At 34.3% G+C, this 24,708-nt stretch overlaps 1 protein-coding gene across 5 annotated transcripts in view; it reads left to right on the top strand.

Moving 5' to 3' along the window:
• LOC142332109 (uncharacterized) overlaps positions 1–24,708 on the top strand; it is a 251,992-nt gene that overhangs the window by 100,382 nt on the left and 126,902 nt on the right. For all 5 annotated transcript variants that reach the window (XR_012758157.1, XR_012758156.1, XR_012758155.1 and 2 more), the window contains exons 2-3: positions 17,876–18,011; positions 18,997–19,192. Coding sequence is in view for 1 of the 5 variants with exons in the window: in XM_075378336.1 (XP_075234451.1) it covers positions 17,876–18,011; positions 18,997–19,192 (332 nt within the window). In the remaining 4 variants the exon portion in view is untranslated. The remainder of the gene's footprint in view (positions 1–17,875; positions 18,012–18,996; positions 19,193–24,708) is intronic.

Here is a 24,708-nt window from a genome sequence, read left to right as displayed (position 1 = left end):
AAATCGATACACTTAAATTTTAAAAAAAGAAGTTAAAAAAAAGGAGATGAAGTACGATTTGAACCGATGTGTCTTCCCCGAAGATCCAAATATTTCATTGATTAAAATTTTATTCGGCTATAATTCTGGAACCGATGAAAATAAGTAACGCTTATGATATATCGTTGAAAAGTTCTCGATGTGAACTTATCACTGCGGTTAAAAAAAGGTCCAAAATTCAAAAACGCAGAACCGCATCTCCCAAAATCCGTTGAGAAAAAGGGTTTTGCTCCCTAAACTTAGCGCGGTTATTCTAGGAAATGTTTGGGAAAATGTAGCCCGTCAGCGCTGCAGAAAAAAATATAATCGTATAACAAAAAGAGCCGGCTAAAGAAAAAAAAAACCGATAGAAACGAGACCGGAAACCGGCCTATTAAGACTGCGACGTCGGATGAAAACGCTACAAACTCGGCAACGGCAAAATAAATCCGAGATTCAAAACATTACCGATATACTGTAAGGTTAGTAAATCCAACGGTTCGACCCGGTCAAGTAATCGCAGATTCGATCAGACGACCGCCGATTAGGTAAGTTATTTTCCAAATTACAAGCTATACTGTGAATGTTATTACATCGCAGATGGAGTAAAACTTAGTCGGCGATTCGAGAGAAACACCCTTTTCGGCTTAAGAACGCTACGCGCTTTGTCCGATAACATAAAGAAGGATATCTCTCCGATGTGGAGCTCCTGTTTCAGAAAGAGGTATCAAACGCGCAAAAGAATGGGGCAGGAATTTTAAAAACGGGCTGCAATAAAAAAAAGTATTTAAAATATAATTAGCGTATGTAATATATTAAACACATATATTACCGTTAAATATTATATATAAAGCGAAATGTTTTTACTCGAGATAAAAACACGTTAATAAATATAAGGGGGTAGCTAACACTCGATCTTTAATATGTAACCCTAGTAAAAAAATCGAAGTGCGTTAGACATCCGGGAAACCGAGGTGGTCGTGCGGATCGGGCCGCACAACCGATCCTTCGCCTGCTCGGCAAACGGTCACCAAGGAACCGGGCGGCGGTATTACTCGTAGCATTCGGAATTTGTACGGCGCTTCGCTCGTAGTGATGGAATTCGGCAGCGTTCGCATTAATATTTGATATGATTTCTTATAAAATATAAGCTTCGACCGATTCTGTGCATATTCTGAATAAACTTTTACACGCCTTCAAAGTTATTGCGGCCATTTTTTAATCTTTTATTTCACGCCACTCGGTTGTGTTTAAGCCTTCAACCGTTATTTAATATCTGTTGTGTACTTTGTTTTTAAACAAACCGATCGTAAAATACTGTTGGTTTATTATCTTTAATAATAACGTCTAATTTTGAGTGCTGCATAATGTATAACAGAATTTTATATCTGTTCTGCCTGTTTGGCCTGTATAATATGTTGGCGGTAATTCGTTTTTCGCGCTCTGAAAAATCTTTTTATGTTTTTTTTTTATTATATTAATATGTTTTTTGACACCTAATATTTTTCGTAATTATATATAATACTTTTTATTGTGATTTACGAGATAAAAAGTGACGATCGTAATGAATTTCGATTGTTTTTTTTTTTTTTTTTTTTTTTTTTTAATTTAACCTCTAACCAATTTCTATATGATATGTATGTAATCATATTAAGTACGTATGAATGTATGTATTATGTACGCTTTAAATTATGAAGTACGTTTACTCGGATGTATACAACGGCCAGATGAAACCGTTTTATAACTTAAGAGTTTTTTTTTTGTTTTTTTTTAATAAATCGAAGCGAATTGTACGTTTCATATGATGATGTATCTATCGTTATAAGTTATTCAAAACTAGGTCACGGTCAGAAAAAATTATTATTCGTGGCAATGGTTGATTCGTGTGATTTTTTTTCCTTTATATATTTAGTATTTTACGTGCTCAATCGTTAAATTTAATCTATTATTTTGTAGTAAAATTTCAACTGTAATTATAATTATTGCTGATGTTAGTCGTATTTATTTTTTATGTAATTTGTTGTCTGAGATATTTGTATTTATTTATTTTACATAGGAGTGGTAATATAACACAGAGTAAATTATATATGATAATTTTCATTTAATGTTTTACATTTTAATATTGTTTGTTTTTACATTATTTTTAGGAGAGACAGATCGCTATGGTCCTGGAATATTTTACGTTGTCGTTTGATGTGAAAAATAATGTTTTTAATTACGTATGGATCGGTGAACCCGGATCGGGTATTTTCATAAAAGAAAAATAATGACGTCAGATTTTTTGTCTTTTGTTTATTGTAGAATTTTCTGTTTAATACTAAATGTGTAAAATTATACCTTAATATTTATTGTAAATTTTGAACTATAGGTTGATTACAAAAAAAATAAACAGTTTCGGTGGTTTGTAAAAGGCTGATTTTTCAAATGCCGAAATTATTACTTACACGATTAGAAAATTTGTTTTTGTTTATTCACGGTTACGTTGATTGGAGAAAAGTTTATATCTATAAATGTTCCGCAAATGCATCTTGAATCCGACGTTAGATACAAACAGTATTTCCTATTCGTCCCAAATTTGCTGTTTGTTTTATATTACTGTTATTTAATTTTTTAAGTTTGGTTCTGTTAAGTTAAAATCGTTTCCTATAGTAGTATTGTGTCCGAGCACTGATAACGACACTTCGTTGTGCACCCGTGAAAAAAAAATTCATCCCATAACACGTGATGTTACGTTTTAAGTCATCTTCGACGCCGGCCTCCGTGGCGCGAGTGGTAGCGTCTCGGCCTTTCACCCAGAGATCCCGGGTTCGAATCCCGGTCAGGCATGGCATTTTCACATACGCTACAAATCATTTGTCTCATCCTCTGAAGCGATACCCAACAGTGGACCCGGAGGTTAAAAAATAAAAAAAAAGTCATCTTCGACGCTAGAAGAGAGTTGTTGGTTCGTCCGGTAGGGGCTACGAAATAGATTTTCCGTCTCTCCCGACAGGGTCGGGTGATGACCAGGAAGATTGAAAGGGGTCGATTACGTGGTTCTCTTCCGGCGTCTGAGGGGAAGAAGAAGTCTCGGGCCGGTTGGAGTTCCCTTTATTCGGCGGAGGAGGCCTCTGACTTGGAGAGATACGAGTTGTCGATGGTCGTTTCCGGTACGGGGGGAAGAAGGACCCCCCGTTGCAGGACAACGACGTGTAGTTTGTTTTTTTTTTTGTAGGTGGGCGAAAAACGCCTGGACGTTATCATCGCCCGGTAGTTATTATTAAAAGGGTAAAATAACTTCAAAATAATAAACAACACAGGGTGTAAACGTAATATTAACCATTTAATAAAAATTTACTAAAACAAGCCAAGAAGACAAAACAAACACCAAAACTAATACCACAGACAAAGTTGATATAATATAAAAGCTAAAATAATAGAATAAAGAAAGTATAAAAACTTACCCAGCTCCGATGTGTTGCGCAAAAATCCCCTTCGCAGATAGTAAAATTAAACACATAGAACTAAAAATCAAATCGAAAATAAAGGTTGAAATTATTAAAAAACTCTCCTTACAGAAAAACATATATGAGAATATTAAATCCTTTGCAGTAACCCAGTACCATGTAATAAGAGAAACATCCGTTCCAAAATCCCGCCATCATTGCACAAGATATCACGAATGTTGCTGGGTATATTAAACTGACGACGCAACGCCGCATAACATACGCAGTCCACGAGAATGTGGTGTACAGTCATGCGGCAGTTGCATCGTGTGCACAGGGGTGGGTCTTCTCCTGACATTAGATATTCGTGCGTGATCCTCGTATGCCCCAACCGTAACCGGCAGAGGACTACTTCCTCACGACGAGAGTTCCTGCAAGAGGAGCCCCACGACAACACTGAATCTTTAATCCGTCGAAATTTATTATCGACGGCAGCCGTCCAGCCACTTTGCCACCTCGCTCGCATGAGCGTCTTATATGATTGATAAAATCAAAGGTAGTAACTCGGGTGGTGAAAGGAGGCTGAATACACGCTTCTTTCGCAGCAGAATCCGCCCTCTCGTTACTTAGAATTCCAACGTGGCTAGGGATCCAGCAAAAACCTACCCCCCCCTGTTTCGTTTATCTAACTCAGCGCTTTTATCATAAATGCCAACGACGTCCGGAATAAAGGTTTTCCAACGGCTGGAGAGCACTGTACGAGTCACTGCAAATAAGAATGCTCCTATATTTAGGGCCAACGATACTCAGAGCCCTATCCACAGCGAGTAGTTCCGCGGTGAACACACTCGTAACACCAGATAGGCCAAACATATAAGTCTGTCCATCGAAAACAAAAGCACAACCAACGTTACCGTCATGTTTCGACCCATCAGTGTATACCACCACGTCTGGGTTCGACTTAGTGAGGAGAAACTGAAACATCTGCTGGAAAACAATAGGAGGCGTTGATCGTTTATCATACGTTATAAGATCAAACTTAAAATCTACATGGTTTATTCTCCACGAAGGATTCGAGCACGGACATGATGGAAGCATCGGGGGAGTGCCAATATTCATACGCTGTAGCAGACGTCGTGCACGGACACCTACAGGCGCAGTACAACGTGGACGGTCCTCATATCTCCTCAAATTAGGATCCCTATGAACTGTAATTTATTTGATCGATTTTTAAGTATATATTATTAATATATTTAAAAACCCAAAAATGTATGCGAAATAAAGGACTGTGAAAATTTTACCACCGTTTGCCTGCTTTTTTTATTCAATGAATTATTTCTGAAATAAAAGACTTGTACAAAGATTGAGAATATTAAGCAAAATTTCTTTTCCCAGTTCACGTCTGTTTTTTATTACGTGTTCCACTTACGTTAAAAGTTACTTGTCATATTTGTTTAATACACCCTCTTTAACTGTTTACAAGTGTTATCCAGTTTATACCCCACCCTGGGGGGGGGGGGGTTTACGATTTATAGAATATTTTGTCTTACGCTTATTTACTGTGTTTTCTTTTACTCACAATGTTTTTTTTTCATGTTTATTCTCAAATCTTGCATCCTTAATTTAACACACTACCTGAAATTTCATACTGATGAAATTTTGCACGGTTACTCGGGTGACAATACAATATTCCACCGTTACTTTTGCAAACATCCCTCCGTTCAGAAGTAAATTAAGGGTGCGGATGTAAAAGTTGAAAAATCTACAAAACGGTTATGCGGGGTTTTTGGAATCGCAGATGACAAATCCGATAGTAGTTTGACATAAAAAAAGAAAGATGACAAAAACTTGGTACGGGAGTTTTTGTGATTTCGATTTTGACAACGTTTCGTCATCACGTACACACACACACACACACACACACACACACACACACACACACACACACACACACACACACACACACATACATATATATATAAATTCGTGTAATGTATGATAATTGGATTAAAGTTCCACTAAAAAGTATAAAGCAAGTTTTTAAAAATTTTGAAAAATTTTTGTAATATTATTAGAAAATAAATTACATGTAGACAGTTTAATTTTGTTATATTTATAATACGAAGTTAAAATTTAGCGCATTGAGTTTCGTATTTCTTGATACACATTGATATCAACGAAACTCATTGAGTTTCGTTTTTTGGAACGTGGAATTTTTACCGAGGGGCCGGTACCGGAACGAAATAATAGATGTATTGTACGCCAAAAATGAATTCATCGAAACGATCTATTTTTTCGCTACGAGGCCGGAATTTGGAACGAAATGTAGGCCGCGTGTGAAGCTAACTGTGAAAAATATTAAACGGCCTCCGTTTTTGTTAAGTCATTTTTTTTTTTAGTTAATCGGCCGCCGTTTAGGTTCGGTCAACTGTTTTTGTTTTTCGGTGCCCTTTAAAATTACGAGTTGCAACGCTACCCTTTTCATTTTTTTGAATTCGCTTGAGGCGAGGCTCGGTCTTTTTATACCGAAAACTAGATTGTTTTGAGGTAGGAGAATCCGCTAAGTTTCATACTTATATTTAACTGTCGGAAAGTTACTTAGGGAGTCCGGTAATTTATTAATATTTCTGCCTTGCGCGGATCCATAGTATATCCGAACGTAATTATCGAAAGCTTTAGCTCGCGTTCGAGTTTTTAACGAGTTTCTGTGTTTGCTTTCTTATTTTTATCGCTAAGAAGATTTCTTGTTTTTTGTTTTTTTCCGGATGGTTTTTTTTTAATATACCGCAGCCCGTACCGTAAATAAAAATTTAAATAAATAAAAGCCGACTTCATAAAAGAAACGATAATACGTTTCAGTGTTTCTTTTAATACTGACATCGAAGCTAAATTAACGATTATTTATTTCTTTATACTTTGCCGCTTTAAAAAATATTTGATATTTAAAGCGTTTTGACTCTTTAATTATAACCGTTTAATTTGACGTTTTCAAATTTACTTATTAAGTTAAATTTAAGCTAATATATTGAAATTATATAAACTTCTGCAATTCTTTAGAATAAAAATTTAATGCTGATTATTCAATAATCTAGATTTTACATCAAATTATAATTGATAAGACTAATTTATAGCGCAATAAAAATTACACAGAAAAAATATTGTAAAAAAAAAAAAGACTGATTAAGCGACCGTTTTATTATCTAAAAACAAAATAACGGAAACAGTTTATACTGTATTATCGCAAAACAAAATGACATAAATATAATTAATTATTTATAAGATAAGAAAATTAATTTCGCGCATTTTTGTTTTTACTGAGATTACGCACATTACCGAGAGTATCGAAGGGATGGCGTTTATTCATTCTATCGTTATTTTATTTATTTAACGTTAATTTTATTTAAATCTTATTTATATTTGTCAGACATCATTTTTAAATCGATTCGCGGAATTATAAATTTAAATTTAAAATCGATGCCGATGTTTTTTATAAAAATGTAGTTACCGGAACGGTATATTAAATTACGTAATTCTGCGGTATACGCGAATGAATGTTACAAATTACACTACACAGGCGTAGTGTAATATATGTAATCGAGAACCTTCTCCTCGTTCTGAAGTGTGTTAAAAATGCTACTTCTTTTTTTCTAATATGTTCGAAAACCTGAAGAGCGGGGTAATAAAATTAAGCAGCGACTTGTGAAATGCCTTAATTAATGATGAGTTGACTTTATCTGTTTTGTAGCGGCTACCCTAGCTGAAAAATGTTTTGAATTAAAATTTTTAACGTATAAAAATTTGGTTTTAACATGTTTTAGGCAGAATGTATTATTTATTATCGGAGAAGTGAAGTATATTCAATTTATTTCACTGATAAAATGCTAAATTTTACTGTAGTTATAAGTGCGGTTACTTTCACGCATTAAAAAAAAGGAAATTTTTTTATAAATGAATTGTAGTATACGTTTCCCCGATTGGAACTGATCGTTAACTGTACGATTAATAACTAAAGTTATGGTCATATTGAATATTTCCTATTAAAAGTTTTACTTTATAAACGAAGGTTGTCTGTGGGTTTGTGGTTCTTACATTGTAAACAACGAAAACGTCTACCGGGATTTAATTTACTATGATAATAAAATGCAAAAAAAAATCGTTTTTTTATTACAATGCAACAAAATATCAAGACACCCCGTTTTGGAGTCGAGTGAATCTCCCCCAAAAACTTAGCGCAAGAGAGAAAAACCCAAGAAAAAAACGGGTGTTATACACAGTAATGATATAGCTTCATATGAGAGGTAGCGATTTTTCCTTCACAAAAAAAAATATATACCGACATGATAACCGGTAATACCTCTTGTTATGCACTTTTCTATACGTAAAAGCTATTTCCACAATTAAATATTCATCGACACGTTTAATTTGTTTTTACTTTTTTCTAATCGCGCAAAATGATTCCGCCATTTTTATTCTTCTGCGACAGCAAGCAGGCGTACGTTTAATCTATATTTCGTCAGCTGGCGCAAGCGAGATCAGGATTCTAATTTATCAGGGTTCAGAAAATACTAGAATGTATATCAAAAAATTATTATGAAAAAACAGTTTGATAAATTAAAAATACAATATTATAATAATAATTATCGACAAAAATAATAATAAAGGTAAAATTATATTTTTTGTGAATTATTATTGTGAAGGGTAAACGCAGTAAAAATATAGTTGAATTACTGTCGAAAAGAAATAATCAACGTACATCCAAAAATAACTATCACAACCACCAAAAAAACAACTTTGTTGTAAAAGTGTTAATGAATCTCCTTATGACAAAAACATTATGTAATCAAAAATAAATGGCGAATGAATAATATAAACGCTTACAGTATGAAGCTGCTATCCGTCAAAAAAATAAATGTTTGCCCCGAATCTTAAAAAACTTGATATACAAAGTGTTACCGCATATATGCTTAATTAAATATCGGAGGACGAACACGATAGCAGCTCAGATGTCAGCTCCAGGCCGGTATATGTACGTGCCGGTACAAGTTTCACTTCCGCCTTGCAGATGACCGCGCAGTTTTTCCACCACAGCGGGGCTGCGGCCCCACCGCTCTCAGGCTCCAATAAAAGAGCGTGCACCCGAGTGAATTTTTAATTCATCGTCGACCACCACCTGGAGAAGACCAAGAAGAAGGAGACAGAAGATGTTCCCTGGCCGCCGCGACGTGGGACCTCCCGACGGATGCCAACATCCTCGCCGGAGCAGCAGTCGATATTTTTATCGCAGCAGTCGCCATATGCTCAGTCGATATTTTTGAATATTGTTATTTTGGATCGCTCTCCAAGGCGATGGGGTATGGCTAAATGTTTTAAGTTTAGTCGTATACTTTCACACTTTGCACGAATCCAAAGATACAGGGCGGTTAAGTTCCTTTTTTAACAGTATTCTTGTTTTCGAATGGCCATTTAATGTTTGGAGGAAAATAAATTTTTATAGCGGCACATGTTTAAGCCGGTATATGGAAAGGTTTTGAACGCTAATCTGCTGCTCTTATTCCGGTAAAAATGTGTTGATCTGTCAAGAGATTTTGAGTGAAATGGGTGTCTACTACCAGATAACAGCCTCAAGTAATGTTGTCAACACGGTGTTTTGCATCAAGCTACGGCATCTTCAAAAGTAAATGTTCTTTCTCCTCATCCATCGATGAGGAGAAAGTCATCTCTTCCGATTTCTGTCATCTTTAGTGACCGCGTGTTTTCATTTCTCGCAAATCTATTGCTGCTCTCATACACTCCCTTTTGCTTCGTTCCCATATTAACACTAAGACACTTCTTTTGTTTTTTACACACACTCTCTCCTGTCCACTGCCTAGGCTTGGTTTCCCCCTCCTTTCGCACACGCCATCTTTTCGTCAGAGTAGACCAGACCTTCACCATGTAAAGTCGCTTATGACTTTTCGCTCTCAACCTTTGTGCTAATATTTTCATCGCATTCATACTCGCATACCCGTTGCGGAATTTCTCTGTGTCGAAATTATCTCTAGTTCTACCAGTCAGTGGTTCGTTATTTCACCGATCTCTATGTTTTGTTTTTGCCTCGTTTCTTTGTCAAGTTTAATCTTCAAATTCTGTATATTACGTCTATGCTGAAAGCGCTTCAATTACTACAAACTGCCAGTTCTATCGACGCCGAATCTTCTCTAGCTGCTAATTACATTTTCATCGATGCAGAATCCCTCCGAACTCGTCGCTACATTTTTGAGACGCCACGTCCTGCTCAATCTCTAAACCACTTTCTCACCCTCGTATTCCTGATACACCACTGCGGACTACACCCAGGATTACTGTTTGTATTCATTCACCTTCATTCACGAGTTCGTCTCTTGCTAATATTTGTGTGCTACAGGCGAGTTCAATTTTCATTATTTATTACGTGAAACAGTTATTTTATAATTAAAAGTTTGTGGAACATTCAGTTCATCGTACCTTATGCATTTTCAATTTCAAGTTTAGTTTAAAAACCATTTATTCACTTAAGTACAGTCACGACAGGTGATTTATACAAGGTCGTGTCATCGTTCAGCTGCAACCTATTTTTACGTGCTTAATTAATTTCAATTTGTTGTTATTGTAATTAACTCTATCGTTTATCTTGTAACTTGTTAATCGCCGAAATTAATTCTTTTCTATTCATGAACTGTATTCATAATACTTTTCTTAAATTAACCTAAAGCAAATTACTTCTGATGTACAGTTATGTTGTAGGACTTTGTAATTTTATATTTTCAAGAAAGCTTACTAGGAAAGGTACTCTATTTATATGTTTATTTTTTTCAATTTGATTATTGTAATTAACTCTTTTTGTACTATTATTGTGGCCTTTTTTCTACATTAAACTAGAATTACATGTTTGAATTATTTAATGCTAAGTTTCATGTTCATAAATCAGGAAAGACCAGTGCCAATTAAGATTTATTGTAATTTAATTTTCTAAGTTAATGACATTTGTTCATCGCTAATTTTTCAATATTACAGCATCTGTCAGTAATGCAATAGTTTCCAGTCGTACTATGTTTATTGATATTATTTTTTTCTGAGTATATTTGTTGTAAATCTCATTTAATATTATTATTATTGATATGCTGATATTTCTTATGTAAAATTAAGTTATTTTTATTTCCTAATTTCATTTAATTTTAGGTTATGTTTTAACATAAGTTCAGTTGTTTTACATAATTAAAATCCAATTTCTTTTGACAAATACGAGCTATGTTTTTTGTTAACTTTACCCAACAGGTATGTCTTCTTTTTTTTCTTCCCCCCCTCCCCATCACCACTTGACAGTGGTATGTCACTTCCTTCTGTTGCATCTACTAGTCCGGCCACTCTTCATTCGTGCCCGGACCAGAACAAGTATAGCCTACACATTATACACAAGTATTGATAAGTAACCGGCAAAATCACAATAATAATTCACTAAATCTAAATAATCTAAAATACCCCGCGATACGTAGTCGGAAAATACTACAGTGCCTCTTTCAATGCACTTATCCAACAAATGTTCTACGTGCTAATGCTACCGACTACCCGCCGATCACAACACAACTTTAACCTAACATCTAGCTAAACTATACAAAAAACAACACCGTAAATAAACCTGCCCATAAATAAAACACAATGATTAACCTAACTAATGTACACACATAGTTTAGAGTGGTGTCCACCACTCTAAACACAACCATTATACTTGTCTCAGTCACGCAGTCACTCATTCTTCAAAATATAATACAATTCACTGGAAAGACCTAACCTAACAATTATCAATCCTTAAAACTATAAACTGTGACACCGACACCAGTCATCCACTCCTCAGAGGCGCGCACGCAGCCGAGGGGGTTCTTCCTTAACCTTTGTATCCATGATGGTGTGAGCCAGGCTCGTCATCTCCTGCCATTCTTGATCGGTCCTGACCGTACGCCTGACCACATCGTCGGGTGAGAACGCCGCCACCCTTCTCCTTGCGGCGTCCCACCGGACACAGTCGAACCAAGTATGCTCGACCGTGTCCGCTGCAGTACCTGCACGTCGCCGTTCTTCTGTGCTTAAACCTGTGCAGGTAACTGCCGAAATCGCCGTGTCCCGTGAGCACCTGATTGAGGAAATAATCCACCTCTCCATGACGTCGCCCCACCCAAGCTCTCACGTCCGGGATCAGGCGTCTGGTCCACTGGCCCACCTGACTCACCGCCCATCTCGCCTGCCATCGATCGGGTATAAGTCTAGAACCTTCTAAGCTCACGTCGAGTGTACCGGAACCTTTTGAGGCAGTGCATGCCTACGGACCGATCAAGTGACTGTTTCTTCTCCAGTAGCAGCACAATAGCCTGTTGAAATGAAATGAACTTGATTAGCAAGATTGAAACTCGGTTCTCCTTATACCTTCCAAAATACAAATACCTTCCGTTTTATATTTTATATTATGGCCGTTTCCAGTAATTCAAGGCATAACCGAAGCTCGATGACAGTATCAGGATCATAAAAATGGAACTTTCACAAAAACAGTCGATTCGAAAAAAAAAAGAAGTTTGATGTTATCCGGGTCTTTCTCAGGTGATCTACAAAAAGGCTGTATCCTTGATGAGTTCATATATTCATGTAAGATTTTTATTTAATTTTTTCATGATGGATTGATAATCTATTAAGAACTTGATTATGAATAGTTAAGAAATCCTTCTTATCAGTATTTCTGAAATCACATGTAATTTTGCAAAGCGATTTTACGCTCTATAAAACAATAAACAAATTAATATATTTAAAATTTGAGAAATAAAATTAACATTTTTAAAATAATCGTGGTCATACCTATTAGACAAAAGTAACAGGTTTTTGCATTAGCTTTATTAATGAAAATCGTACTATTTTTTTAAATTAATTCTAGTGAACTACGTCATCATATTTATGTATTCTTTTATTATTAATTATTCATTATGGATGATATAAAGTCGGAAAAAAAAGTCGGAAAAAAAATTTTCCCGTGTTTTTTATACAGGGTCATTCACGGGAAACGGATGTTTTTGAAGCGGGTTGTACTCGGGCGTTCGTGGTGGCAGGGGCACGTGGCTGGTGTCTGACGTTTCCTTTGTTCATAGCATTTACATTTTAGTCGTTGAGATGGAGCCGTGGACGCTAGACCAACGCCTGTACGCGTATGACAGTTTTGTGCGAAATGACGAATCCGTAACTGCTGTTCAGCGAGATTTCCGCCGTCAGTTTAATATCCATCGTAATGCAAGCGTCCCTTCTCGTAACACAATATCGCGACGGGTAAACAACCTTCGAACAAGGGGTTCAATATTGAAGAAAAAACCCCCCGATGAACGGTTCATCGGGTCCCCGATGAACCGCTAGCACTCCGGAGAACATCGAACGAGTAAGGGAAGCCATCGTCAGAAGCCCACGCCGCTCTATTCAGAGGCATTCAGCACCGCTTCAAATGAACACAAGTACGGTAAGACAAATTTTGCATACAGACCTGCATTTCCATCCTTGCAAGATAGCCGTCGTGCAGCAGTTAAACGAGCAAGATTTCACGCAGCGATTACAAATTTGTCGACAAATGCTTACCGTTTTTGAAGAAAATGAAAATTTGTTATCGTTAATGAATGACGAAACCCGTTTTCATCTGAATGGCTTCGTCAACAAACAGAATTGCCGGTATCGGGCAGAAAGAAACCCACATCAGCTTCACAAGAGACCATTTCATAGCCCAAAGGTGACTGTCTGGTTTGCAATAGGAAAGGCCGGTGTTATTGGACCATATTTTTTGAAGAAAATGACGCTGCCGTAACTGTAACAGCCGATCGTTACATTGCGATGTTGAATATGTTTTTCATCCCTGAGTTACGAAACCGGGGAATTGATTTTCAAAATGTGTTATTCCAGCAGGATGGAGCTACAGCGCACACAGCGAGGGCAACGATGGCTGTTCTCCGTAACTTGTTTCCGGGACGGATCGTTTCCAGATTCGGCGACATTCCTTGGCCCCCTCGGTCCCCCGACTTGAGTAGTTGTGATTTACAATAAACCGCGTACATTGGAGGACCTAAAGATCGCAATTCGTCATCGCGTCACCCAGATTGATGTAGACATGCTGCAAAGAATTGAGGCCGGTTACCGTGAAAGGCTACAACAATGTATTGCCCAAAATGGACATCACTTGCCGGACATAATTTTTCGTTCACGAGTAAGTAACAAATGCTTTAATTTAACAAGTGTTTCAGTATCAATAAAACTTTTTTAAATTAAATATTCAATTTTTTATGATTATTTTAAAAACATCCGGTTCCCGTGAATGACCCTGTATAATAAATTGTATAAAATTAAGGTCATCAAATTTCAGAGTGAAAATACTGCGACTGTATTCCTGTATTAATACGATATACAAAGGTAATGTATAATTTAAATATATAAATTTGGTATTCTTTTATGAGTTGTCCCGATTACCTGATGCAATATTTAAAAGGTTTGATGCAAGGATGTTTATACAGATTCATACGTTGATTTTTAAATTACATTGCAAGGATGAATCTGTTTATTATCTAGATTAAATTATTAAGCTTGATTTTCTATTTTGTTTTTTTTTTTTTGTACACTTACGCTCAATGTTTTGGTGGAAAGGAGAATTTTTGAAAGTGTTATTAGTTTTAAACTTCATATGATGAAGACTGTGCAAGGGAAATGTAATAATATTTTTATTAACTTTTATTTCTCTCATCCCTGTCAATAGATTTACTATTACCGCTTGTTTCTACTCTTTTCGTTTGCCGATGATAATTTCAACAATGATGATCTCAATTCTGTTCCTATACTTCTGCTAAAACCACTCTATAATAAAATATTCTAGAATCGGGTCAAGGTGAAAATAAATACAACCCTTCTTTTATAATAAACTACACCCCGTTTATTATATATCCCGTTTTAACATTTTACGTGTTTAGTTGTTTTGCTTTATTCATCTTCCAACGAAATTCCTTCATTATTATATTTATGTTACTATTATACAGCTTGCTATTGATTTTATTTTCTGCTTTTATCCTAGCGTATCTTATCTTTTTTCATAATTTGATTACTCTTTTTACCTATGCGATACTGTTTTACGTACTATAAAACCGTGAAACTATCGATTCCGAGAGTGTTATCACCGGACAATATTAAAATGATTCTCAAGAATAATCCACATCGTCAGGTTAATTACAGAAAGTGAGGAGTGAAGTTGTCTCCTGTTGTCTTCATGGAACTAATTATACTATTGTCTGTATTAAATGCATAGCATATCAAGCCGACAAAATGCGATTAATATTCAACTTTAGAAGCGACTTGTTCATCCGACAGGTACTAACTGTTGAATGTTTAACAGGTAAAAACATCGAATGTTTTTTACAGACGAAGAAAGCAGTTCTAATCAGTACCTCTTTTAGCTTGTCTGCCTTACATCTGTTACAGCCGTAAGAAAGATCCGGACAGATAGTATGAAGCAACAAATATACCATTATGTTTTTAAAAACACTGCATTATGCGCATAGTACGCACATCATTTCAGTTCAGTATGAGAATTAGTGTTAATAATAATCGATTTAAACGTAAAATATTAATATGTATTTGTACGGATTGGCATATCAAATGTTTTAATTTATCTTGTGAAAAAGCTACCGTAGTAGATCTGAAATATTTTATGGAAGAACAATTTCTATGTAATTCAAAAGTTAATATTTTGTTAAATCTTGTAATTTTTATTTTAAGTAGCGTCAACTGTTAACAGTCATCAGCGACTAATATATTTCAGTATCGTGTAAGGAAACTGCATCCAACATTGTTTAGCTTTGGTAATGTAATGGAAGCGGTTTATTAAACCTGACTGGCTGATGACATTTTACTTTACCGCACACCATTTTCAGAATACACATATGTATTCTTCATTCTTCATTTTTACATATTTTATCTGATCATCAACCGTACAGTTACCCATCTAGTTGTTTCCTTATCTATATGCTACAAATGCATTTAAAAATTGACTACTTATAGATAGTACTATCTTTGTTTTAAATATACCACATAGCGGTAACTTTTCAATTACCAATTATGTCAGCATAACAAAAATATTTTGTTTAAAATCAATATTAACAATCCTCCACCCGGTTTGGGAAAAAAACCATATACAGATTAATGTATGGTACTTTTTTATTTGATTAGGTGGATCAGCTAACCCACCAGGTTGGTCAAGTGGTGCACGCGTCTTCCCAAATCAGCTGATTTGGAAGTCGAGAGTTACAGCATTCAAGTCCTAATAAAGTCAGTTATTTTTACACGGATTTGAATACTAGATCGTGGATACCGGTGTTCTTTGGCGGTTGGGTTTCAATTAACCACGCATCTCAGGAACGGTCGAACTGAGACCGTACAAGACTTCGCTTCATTTACACTCGTACATATCATCCTCATTCATCCTCTGAAGTAATACCTGATGGTGATTCCCGCAGGCTAAACAGTTAAAATAGTCATCTTTATTGCCGGCCTCCGTGGTGCGAGTGGTAGCGTCTCGGCCTTTCATCCGGAGTTCTCGGATTCGAATTCCGGTCAGGCATTTCATTTTCACACGGCTACAAATCATGTGTTCATATGTTCACAATCATCTGTTTTCCGTATTCGTATTTCGTGTTTATTGATCTTTTCGCGTACGTTAAACTTGTACTCGTATGGCTAAACGTCGGTCGTATGGCTGATTTTTATGATACAAAAAGAACAGTCTGGGAAGTGGTCCTTTAGGCTCTATTCGTACCATCGGAAAAAGCAGCAAAAGACATATGATCACTTAGCAAGTCATTTTGTAAAATTATACAAGAATCACAGCAGATATGAGGGGCCCAAGACTTGTCCTGATCTCCTATTTTACACCCAAAATAGAGTTCGTATGATTTTTTAACCAAAGGATTTATATTTCTTCTTTGTGATTTAAAAATTAATTCACCGCACGCTTAAAAAAATGTTTAGTATGAATTATATGACAACTAAGGGACATATCTTTATAAATTACTAACAGTACACAAAAATCAACATGTATGAAGAAAAGGAAAAACAATACACATCTGTGTTAGAAAAAGTAGGAGTAAAACAAAAGACCAAACTTATAACGGTATTCACATGAAAGCCAGAAGAAAACTGATTTTCTGGTTTGGCTACTCCACAGTAAAAATTGTGGTTTTTACCTAAATCACCATTTATGTATAACAATTACCAAATCGATTACGATTTCATTAATAAAGGCTTAATTAAATCGTAATATTAATGTGATCAATTTCATTTTCCCTTGAAGGAATGAACTGTAGTAAAACGTTAGTACAGATGTCATTCTATGATGTAATGATAAATTAGTCACACCTCCAAATTATTCCATTCTGAGCCATATATAAATATTTTTAGACATTCACATTCTATTATTAATATAAACCCACAAAAAACTTTTACAAGTGTTTGTTACTTACCTATTAAAGAAAATAAATCATTTTTTATAAGCGACAGTTACAAAAAAAAATTAATTTTTTTGTATAATGGATATCTTCATCCATCTTAATTTTTCTTGTCTAATTCGTTATCGACATTTTTTTATTATAGAAAGCTTTATTTAACTCTATAGACTTTTAAACCATTTCTGGCATATTATTGCACATTCTTCACATAGGAAACAAAAATCAGACTTCTGAGTTGGTATCCCAGGATGTGCCCCTGCTAGATACCGAGCATGCACTTGCTCTTCAGATCTGAGCGACCTCAGAATGCATAACCTAGTTGGGCCGCACCTGTACCTACAGAACCAACAAAAGGGTATGGTTTATCCATCGCAAATAGTAGCATCATATATCGTGTGATGTAGAACTCCATGAATTTAGGTTGTGAAACAATGTAATGATCTTCAGTGAATAATAATGCATTTGTGAAAACATGTTAGTTACTGAATAGTTGTATTTTATGTTGTATGTATTATAAGTGTGGTAAAGTACATAACAGGTACTGTCCTCACCCCACCTACTCGATCAACGCTGTCGATCTGATTCACAGAGCTAATCGTCAGACAATACCGTACCTTCATAGATCGGGATAGTTTGTACTTGTCATCTGCTTAGCGTTATTTATTTTCTGTTTCTTAAAATAATTTTTTGGCTTTGATTTTGTGTTCCTACAAAATTAAACGACAGTTTCAGTTCGCTTTTAGTGAATAAGTTTAATTTAAGCTTGTATGAAAATAATTTTTCTGGTTGTTCACAGTCGGGGATAAAAAGGAAGATCAGATGTGATTTTCTGTAGCTAGATTTTTGTTTGTTTTTACATATTTTATTTAATTATTTTCTTTTCAAATTTAATTTGTTTTTATTTTGTTTCAGTTGTGTACTGCGATTACACAGCTTCAGGGAGATCTCTTCAGTTTATTGAGGATTACATAATAAGAGAAGTCTTACCGGTTTATGGAAACACACATACTACGACTAGTATTACATCTATGCAGTCGACTTTATTAAGGTATTTATTTTATTTTGCTTATTATATGAGACTGGATCCTTGAAAAATGTCTGCAATCTTTGTCTGCTTCATCATTATGTCCATCCTCTGTAGAGATAAATCAGTTCTCAGAATTGTGATATGGCAGTGATCCCATATATGATGACATACATTGGTACTTGTTGTATATAATTTTAACTTTTAATTATTTTACAACAATATCTGTATGATTCAATGTCTTAAGATATTGTCTGCTTAGACTCAACATAGTTCAATAGATTTACCATTAAGAAACTTGTAATAACGTCTTGCATTATTTTTCAAGATTGTTATGAAACATAATTTTTTGGCTGTGTTTCATTTTACAGGATTGTTGTAAGACATTTAAATATCTCATTGTAATATACTTACATGTACGTATCTATGTACTATAGTATGTTAGTTTAAAACGAAAATTTTGTAATTTCTGGTCTTATAATAGTTGATGGGGTATACCGCCGACCCCGCATTAGAGTGGTTGAATCTCTTGCTTTCATTCAAAAGATTCTGTTCTTGAATCCCAGGCTTGGATTTTTTCTCGCTCCAAGAAATTTTTTTTATTGTAAATAAAAAGAAAAAAATTAGGAAAGCTGTAATTGGTGTATGCCTATTAGTCGATGAAAAAAAAAATAATTTTTTTAATAAATAGTTGTTGAAAAGGCTGTAAAATTTTTCATGTTGTCAGTAGACTATTTAAATAATAAAGCTTAACATTTTGCATATAAGTTGTGGCTTATTATGTCTTATTTCTTAGTTTTCATTGCGTACATTTAATTGTTAACCTCTTATCGTATTCCATGTGATATGGAGTATGACACATTTACGATTAGGTGTTTGTAATCATTTTATTTAGAACTATCTTTAAAAAATTCCTTAACATTTTTTGTTTACTTTGATGTTTAATCTTTGATCGCCATCAATGCAATAGAATTACCTGTTACTTAACGACTTATTTTCTGTTTTCTAGGCACGAAGCAAGAGATATAATAAGAAATGCTGTTCACGCATCTGAAGATGATGTAGTTATATTTGCCGGTAACGGTTCTACAGCTGCTGTACATAAGTTGATACATGGATTAGCTCTTATGGAATCACCTGTTGTATTTGTTGGACCGTGTGAACATCATTCTAATTTATTACCGTGGCGAGAATTACAAGCTAAGGTACCAGATTTTATTTGTAATGTAAATGAGTTTAAATCCACATTACGTATTACTCATCAAAGTTTAGAAAGCATAAATTCACTCGATGAACAGTACTTCTGCCTGGGATGTCTTAAGTAGTTTTTTGTATTTCCTGTAGTTAGTACTATTAGGATATGGAGGAGATAGTATACTGCGACAGGCTTTGTAGGTAATAAGAAACCAGTCCAGTAATCCATCCCCATCCTGTGAGTCGACTGAGCCCTAAACTTTGGTGAGTAATATATACGAATGCTATTCCAAGATTGACTTCTAGTTGGCCATTGAAAATAAATAATAATCAGATCATCATAGCGATATTACGACACATATACTGTAGCCACCGGCATTCTACAATTTCTTTATATACCTATTTGCCATTCATTCTATTCAGCTCAATTAAAGCAGTAGTCTGTGAGATGTGGAACTCTCTTTATTGTCATTCCCATCATAAAGTTCATCGATTGTGAAGGGAAGATTGATTTTCTTTTGCATATATCACCATCAAACTCCATTGACAATAGTTTCATGTTTACATTCATGTTGTTAGCGATAGCACTTTTGGAAAGCAGTGCTTGAAAACCTCATTATAAACATCTGTGTATGATTAGGAGGAGGATTGAAAGGGGAAACTCAATTGTGATTGCTGAACTTATATAAAGTTTCTAAACTTCCAGATGAATTTCCATAAATTTTGTAAATTTCTGTTCAGAAGTCGATACAAAACAAATGACTGGATGTTTACAAATGGTGTATTTTGCACCGAAATATGTGATGCCACTTCACAAATCACATTTCAAAGGCTCTTTACTTGACCGTTTGAATCGAATAATCTGTAACCAATCACCAACAGATTGGGCTTGGCATGAATTGAAGGCTCCTTTCATTAAATGAAGGTTGGCTTTGACCAGTCCTTTGAAACCGATTAGGGTTGGACGATTAGAAATAATAACTTGTCAGGTACCTCGGCAATGAAGTTTTTTGGGGTATGGAAATTATAAATGTGAATGGTAACTAAGAAAAGAAGTAATACAGATTTTTTTTTTTTTGTCTTCAGTCATTTGACTGGTTTGATGCAGCTCTCCAAGATTCCCTATCTAGTGCTAGTCGTTTCATTTCAGTATACTCTCTACATCCTACATCCCTAACAATTTGTTTTACATATTCCAAACGTGGCCTGCCTACACAATTTTTTCCTTCTACCTGTCCTTCCAATATTAAAGCGACTATTACAGGATGCCTTAGTATGTGGCCTATAAGTCTGTCTCTTCTTTTAACTATATTTTTCCAAATGCTTCTTTCTTCATCTATTTGCTGCAATACCTCTTCATTTGTCACTTTATCTGTATTTACTTTAATACAGATAAGTAGCTATAAAGTATATATAAAATGGAATTTTTTTTTTTACCAACAATTCAGATGTTGATTTCATTAAAGCCTTCATATGTTCACTGCTTAATGGTTGATGTATTTTTAAATTTCCATATCTAAGAAATAGTTACTGGCATACTCAAACTATTCTAAAAAAACTATGTTATTTGTGACTATAGTTGAATATAGTGGAGATCAAAAGATGTCAGCCAAGTGAGGTTTTTTCTCTGTAATTTTTAAGTTTTATTTATCATTTTGTAACATTTTATTTTATTGTTACTGTGTGTTCTCATTGATAAAGATAATTATGTTGTTTATTAAAAGTGGTCTTAATTATTTTTTTTTTTTCCATAAAAGGTCATGAAACTATCTTACACTTTCATTAATTATCTAAATTAAGATTTGTGCATGGTTTTTATTTTCAAAATGCTAAATGTACGTACTATCATCTAAATAGTGAATGTATATTTTTTTTATCAAATTATTTAACATTATATATATATATATATGAACTGTTTAATGGTGATTAAAATAAAATAATGATAAAATGAAATTGTTAAATCATTTACGGGATATTTCATTTTAATTCAATAAATGATCAGTGCGTCACTATTTTTTATTTTGATGATATTTGGTATGTGATAACTACCCACCATGTAGTTACCAAAAAATATTTTTAAATGATTTTTTCTTGAGTAATAGACTATAGATTATTTTCTAACTCATCAACAGGTAAAAACAGCAATTTTCATCACTTTTTCCTTGAGCTGTAGCATTCTTATTTTACAACATACAGAGAATCAAAATGGGCATTTTAGAAAGAGTAAAAATGGAACTTCATCTTAGTGTACTCAAAATTCATTTTGTTACACAACCAAATCTTGTAATGTTTACTGAAATTACGTTTACAAATTGTTTTTTTTCTTTTCAAATTTTGGGTCCAAAATAAATAATGAAGGGCTTAGGGTAACAGGCCTTTTTTTACCTTTTTACTGGTAGGTACTAGTAGTACTTATAAACAAAATTGGACTGTACCAAGTGTCCTTCATTAAAAAAAAGGGCCACCAAATTGTAAGATTTGAAAATGTCTCATTTTTGGGGCCCAAAACTACATGTGGAACAGATGGGAAAATCTGAAATGTTTACAGCAGTAAGTACTTTTTATGTACTTTATAAACCGTATAAAATTTATTTTGTTACTCAAAGTTGTTGAAGAATAATGAAGTCAACAAAACTGCTAAAAACACTGTTCCTTCTAACCGTAAACAACATATCCAAAAATACTGATGTTATGTATTTTTTTCAGATTATAAAAATTACAACTAAACTCATTAGAATGAATAAATTTATAATTGTCAATTATAGAATGTTAAATAATTACAAATTGGTATACAATTCAAATACATTAACAAGTTGTTCAGTTCACTTTTACCATATTTTACTCCTGCTAATGGAATTTATGAATAAATCTTGCACTTTTTGATAACAAACTTAACTAACATAACTTAGTGCTCCTGCTATTTTTTTATTGAGTAGAACTGATAAGTCCTCATTCATCTTTGGTGTAATATTATGTCCTCTTCCAGTAGTTGATAGAAAAAGCTCTGAAGGTGTGAGAATCTCTAAAATATTTTCCAGTTGAACCCATGTTTGACTATCCCTCAATGATTTTTTGAATGAAGTACCAGGATCCTACACATGGAAAAAGTGTATTCAATATTCCTCGTCATTTTCATGTACTTTGACTTCAATGTCTTCGCCTAACCACCACTTGGCATCATATACACAGCAGACATCATTTTTACATTTTGGCTTTGGTAAAGCTATAAAGCAATCAGAAACACTAATGGCCTTGTGTACCTGTACTAACATAAATGTTTCTGATTCAGAAGTCACCCAGACTTTCAGAATACATTTCTGACTTGTTGGAACATAACTGTGAAAGGTTCTTGTTTATGGGACTGTTGTGATTACGGTTACCTGATAAGGAGAACTGAGGTATTCTTCAGTCTCTTGAACATCCTTATTAGAGCAGAAAATAAATGTTATATTTTTATTATTGTCTTTGCAATAATTGTACATTTCAGGTGTAACAATTTGATTGTTGACTGTCCTTTAAAGACTTGCTTTAGTCCTTTATACAGTTCCACCAATACCATCACATGGTCCTTTTCCATAGTATGAGGCAATAAAATGCCATTCAGCTGCGATTTCAAATCTTCTTGATGGTAGCACAAATTTATGAAATTTTTTTGTTTTTATACTGGGCTGAGGAGCCATGAGAAAAAAAATTGTTTAACTTGTGGTAACAGTGTTTTTACTTTATTTATAACCTGCTTTTGGAAGCAGAACAACAATGTAGTATTGTGCTTCTAGTACTCGCTAATCACAAATCACACAGTAGCTTTGGCTTTGTAATTTTCCTTCTTTTTAAAATATATGAGAAATGGATGTACTGTGGCATAAGTTTTTGACCGGTGATATGACTGGACTTCATCCTGTATCACAAACGGAAAATCTTAAGAGAAGTCTCCCATTATAATAAATTCACTCTACAACAAATTTTCCTTTTTATTGTTGAGGAAATTAGTTTATTTCTTGCAACAAAATGATGCCTTTTTAGATTATTTAAATTTTCAGTCCTTTCCCTTGTAAGTTTATCTAAGTACTCTTGAAATGGAAGATTTGATTAGTTATTTCACAACACTCAACAGAAACCCACTGTTTGAAGATAATTTTAGAATCAAAATCATCCCAGCTCTCTTGCAGTAATCTGAACACTTCATTAGTGCCTGGACATTTTTCACACTGCGACAGCATGCATGTTTCATTTTCTTCATCACATACCACGGTTGAAAGGAGAATTTTATAATCAAATCTCATTTTTAGAGCAGATAACATGAGTTTTACATTTTGGTGGGTGACACACACACACACAGAGTGAGTACCTATCCCACCAGCCGTAACACAAAATTTAGGTCAAATCAGAAAATTTTGAAAAACTAATTTTTAAATTATTTTTTCTGTGAAGGCTGTGTACAATTCTTTTAAGTTACATATAAGATAAGCCTTCTTTGAACATTAATTTTCTTCCTGTCAGTTTGTCTTACAGAGACACAATCCTTCTTGCCTGGCATCATTTGGCTGTGCTCATCATTCTGGTAAATATCTTGAACACATTTAATAATATTTTCATCAATTATGTGACTGGGTTTCTTTTTGCCAATTTGTGGCAAAATTCCACATATTTTAACTAATTGTTTGGATGGACCGGCTAAATACTGTGCAACACTAAACTCATTTTGAATTTTTTGAATGCTCCAGCTGCTTGGTAATAAACTTAAAATATTAATTTTTTCCTGGATTGATGTAACTGTTTTTATGTTAACCTTTATAAATATAATTAATTCTTCATATTCCCTACCTAAATCAGTATAATTTTGTGGTACTAAACTGGTTTCTTCTGTAAAAATATTTAAATCAAAGGAATCATTTAATTTACTGGTAACTGACTCGGCTATTTTTGTAACTTTATTTTTTTAAATTGGTTCCTTTGCGCTGCTCGATAATTTTTGAACCTTAATGGAAGAAACACCAGGTGCTGAACAAGCTTTATTCACCGACTTGACTCTAACACGTTGAGGCTCAAGTATATCTTGACATTCCGATTCACTTTCTGTATCACCTTGTTATTTTTGTATATTGTTTAAGCATTTTGTGCACAGTGCTCTGTCTGGAATTAATTTTAAATTTTGATTGCTTTTTGAAAGTGTCAAAGATATTTGTTGAAGAGATTTCTTAACCGGTTTAGTGTGACAGCTAAATGGGTCAGAGCAACTTTTTCCATTAATATGAAAATATTTATCTAAATATTCAGTTTTATGAAAAGTTCAGTTACTTTTTGTTTCAGTACATCCACTTCTTAAAGATATCAATATTATTTGCTGTTCAGTAAATTCTAAAATATCATGCAGTACTGAAGATCTATTGTAAGTCAATTTGTGAAATACTGTTTCGGTGTGAATGCCAGTTGAACACTCCGTAATCAATTTTTATAAAATGCAAGGTTTCTTACAATAACAATACAGTTAGTATAAATTATAAAACTACTAATTGCACTTCTTTTT

Source organism: Lycorma delicatula, chromosome 11, assembly GCF_047948215.1.
Source record: "Lycorma delicatula isolate Av1 chromosome 11, ASM4794821v1, whole genome shotgun sequence".
Taxonomy (NCBI): Eukaryota; Metazoa; Arthropoda; class Insecta; order Hemiptera; family Fulgoridae; genus Lycorma; species Lycorma delicatula.
The sequence above is the reverse complement of the archived record's forward strand: the minus strand, read 5'-3'. Positions and strand labels throughout refer to the sequence as shown.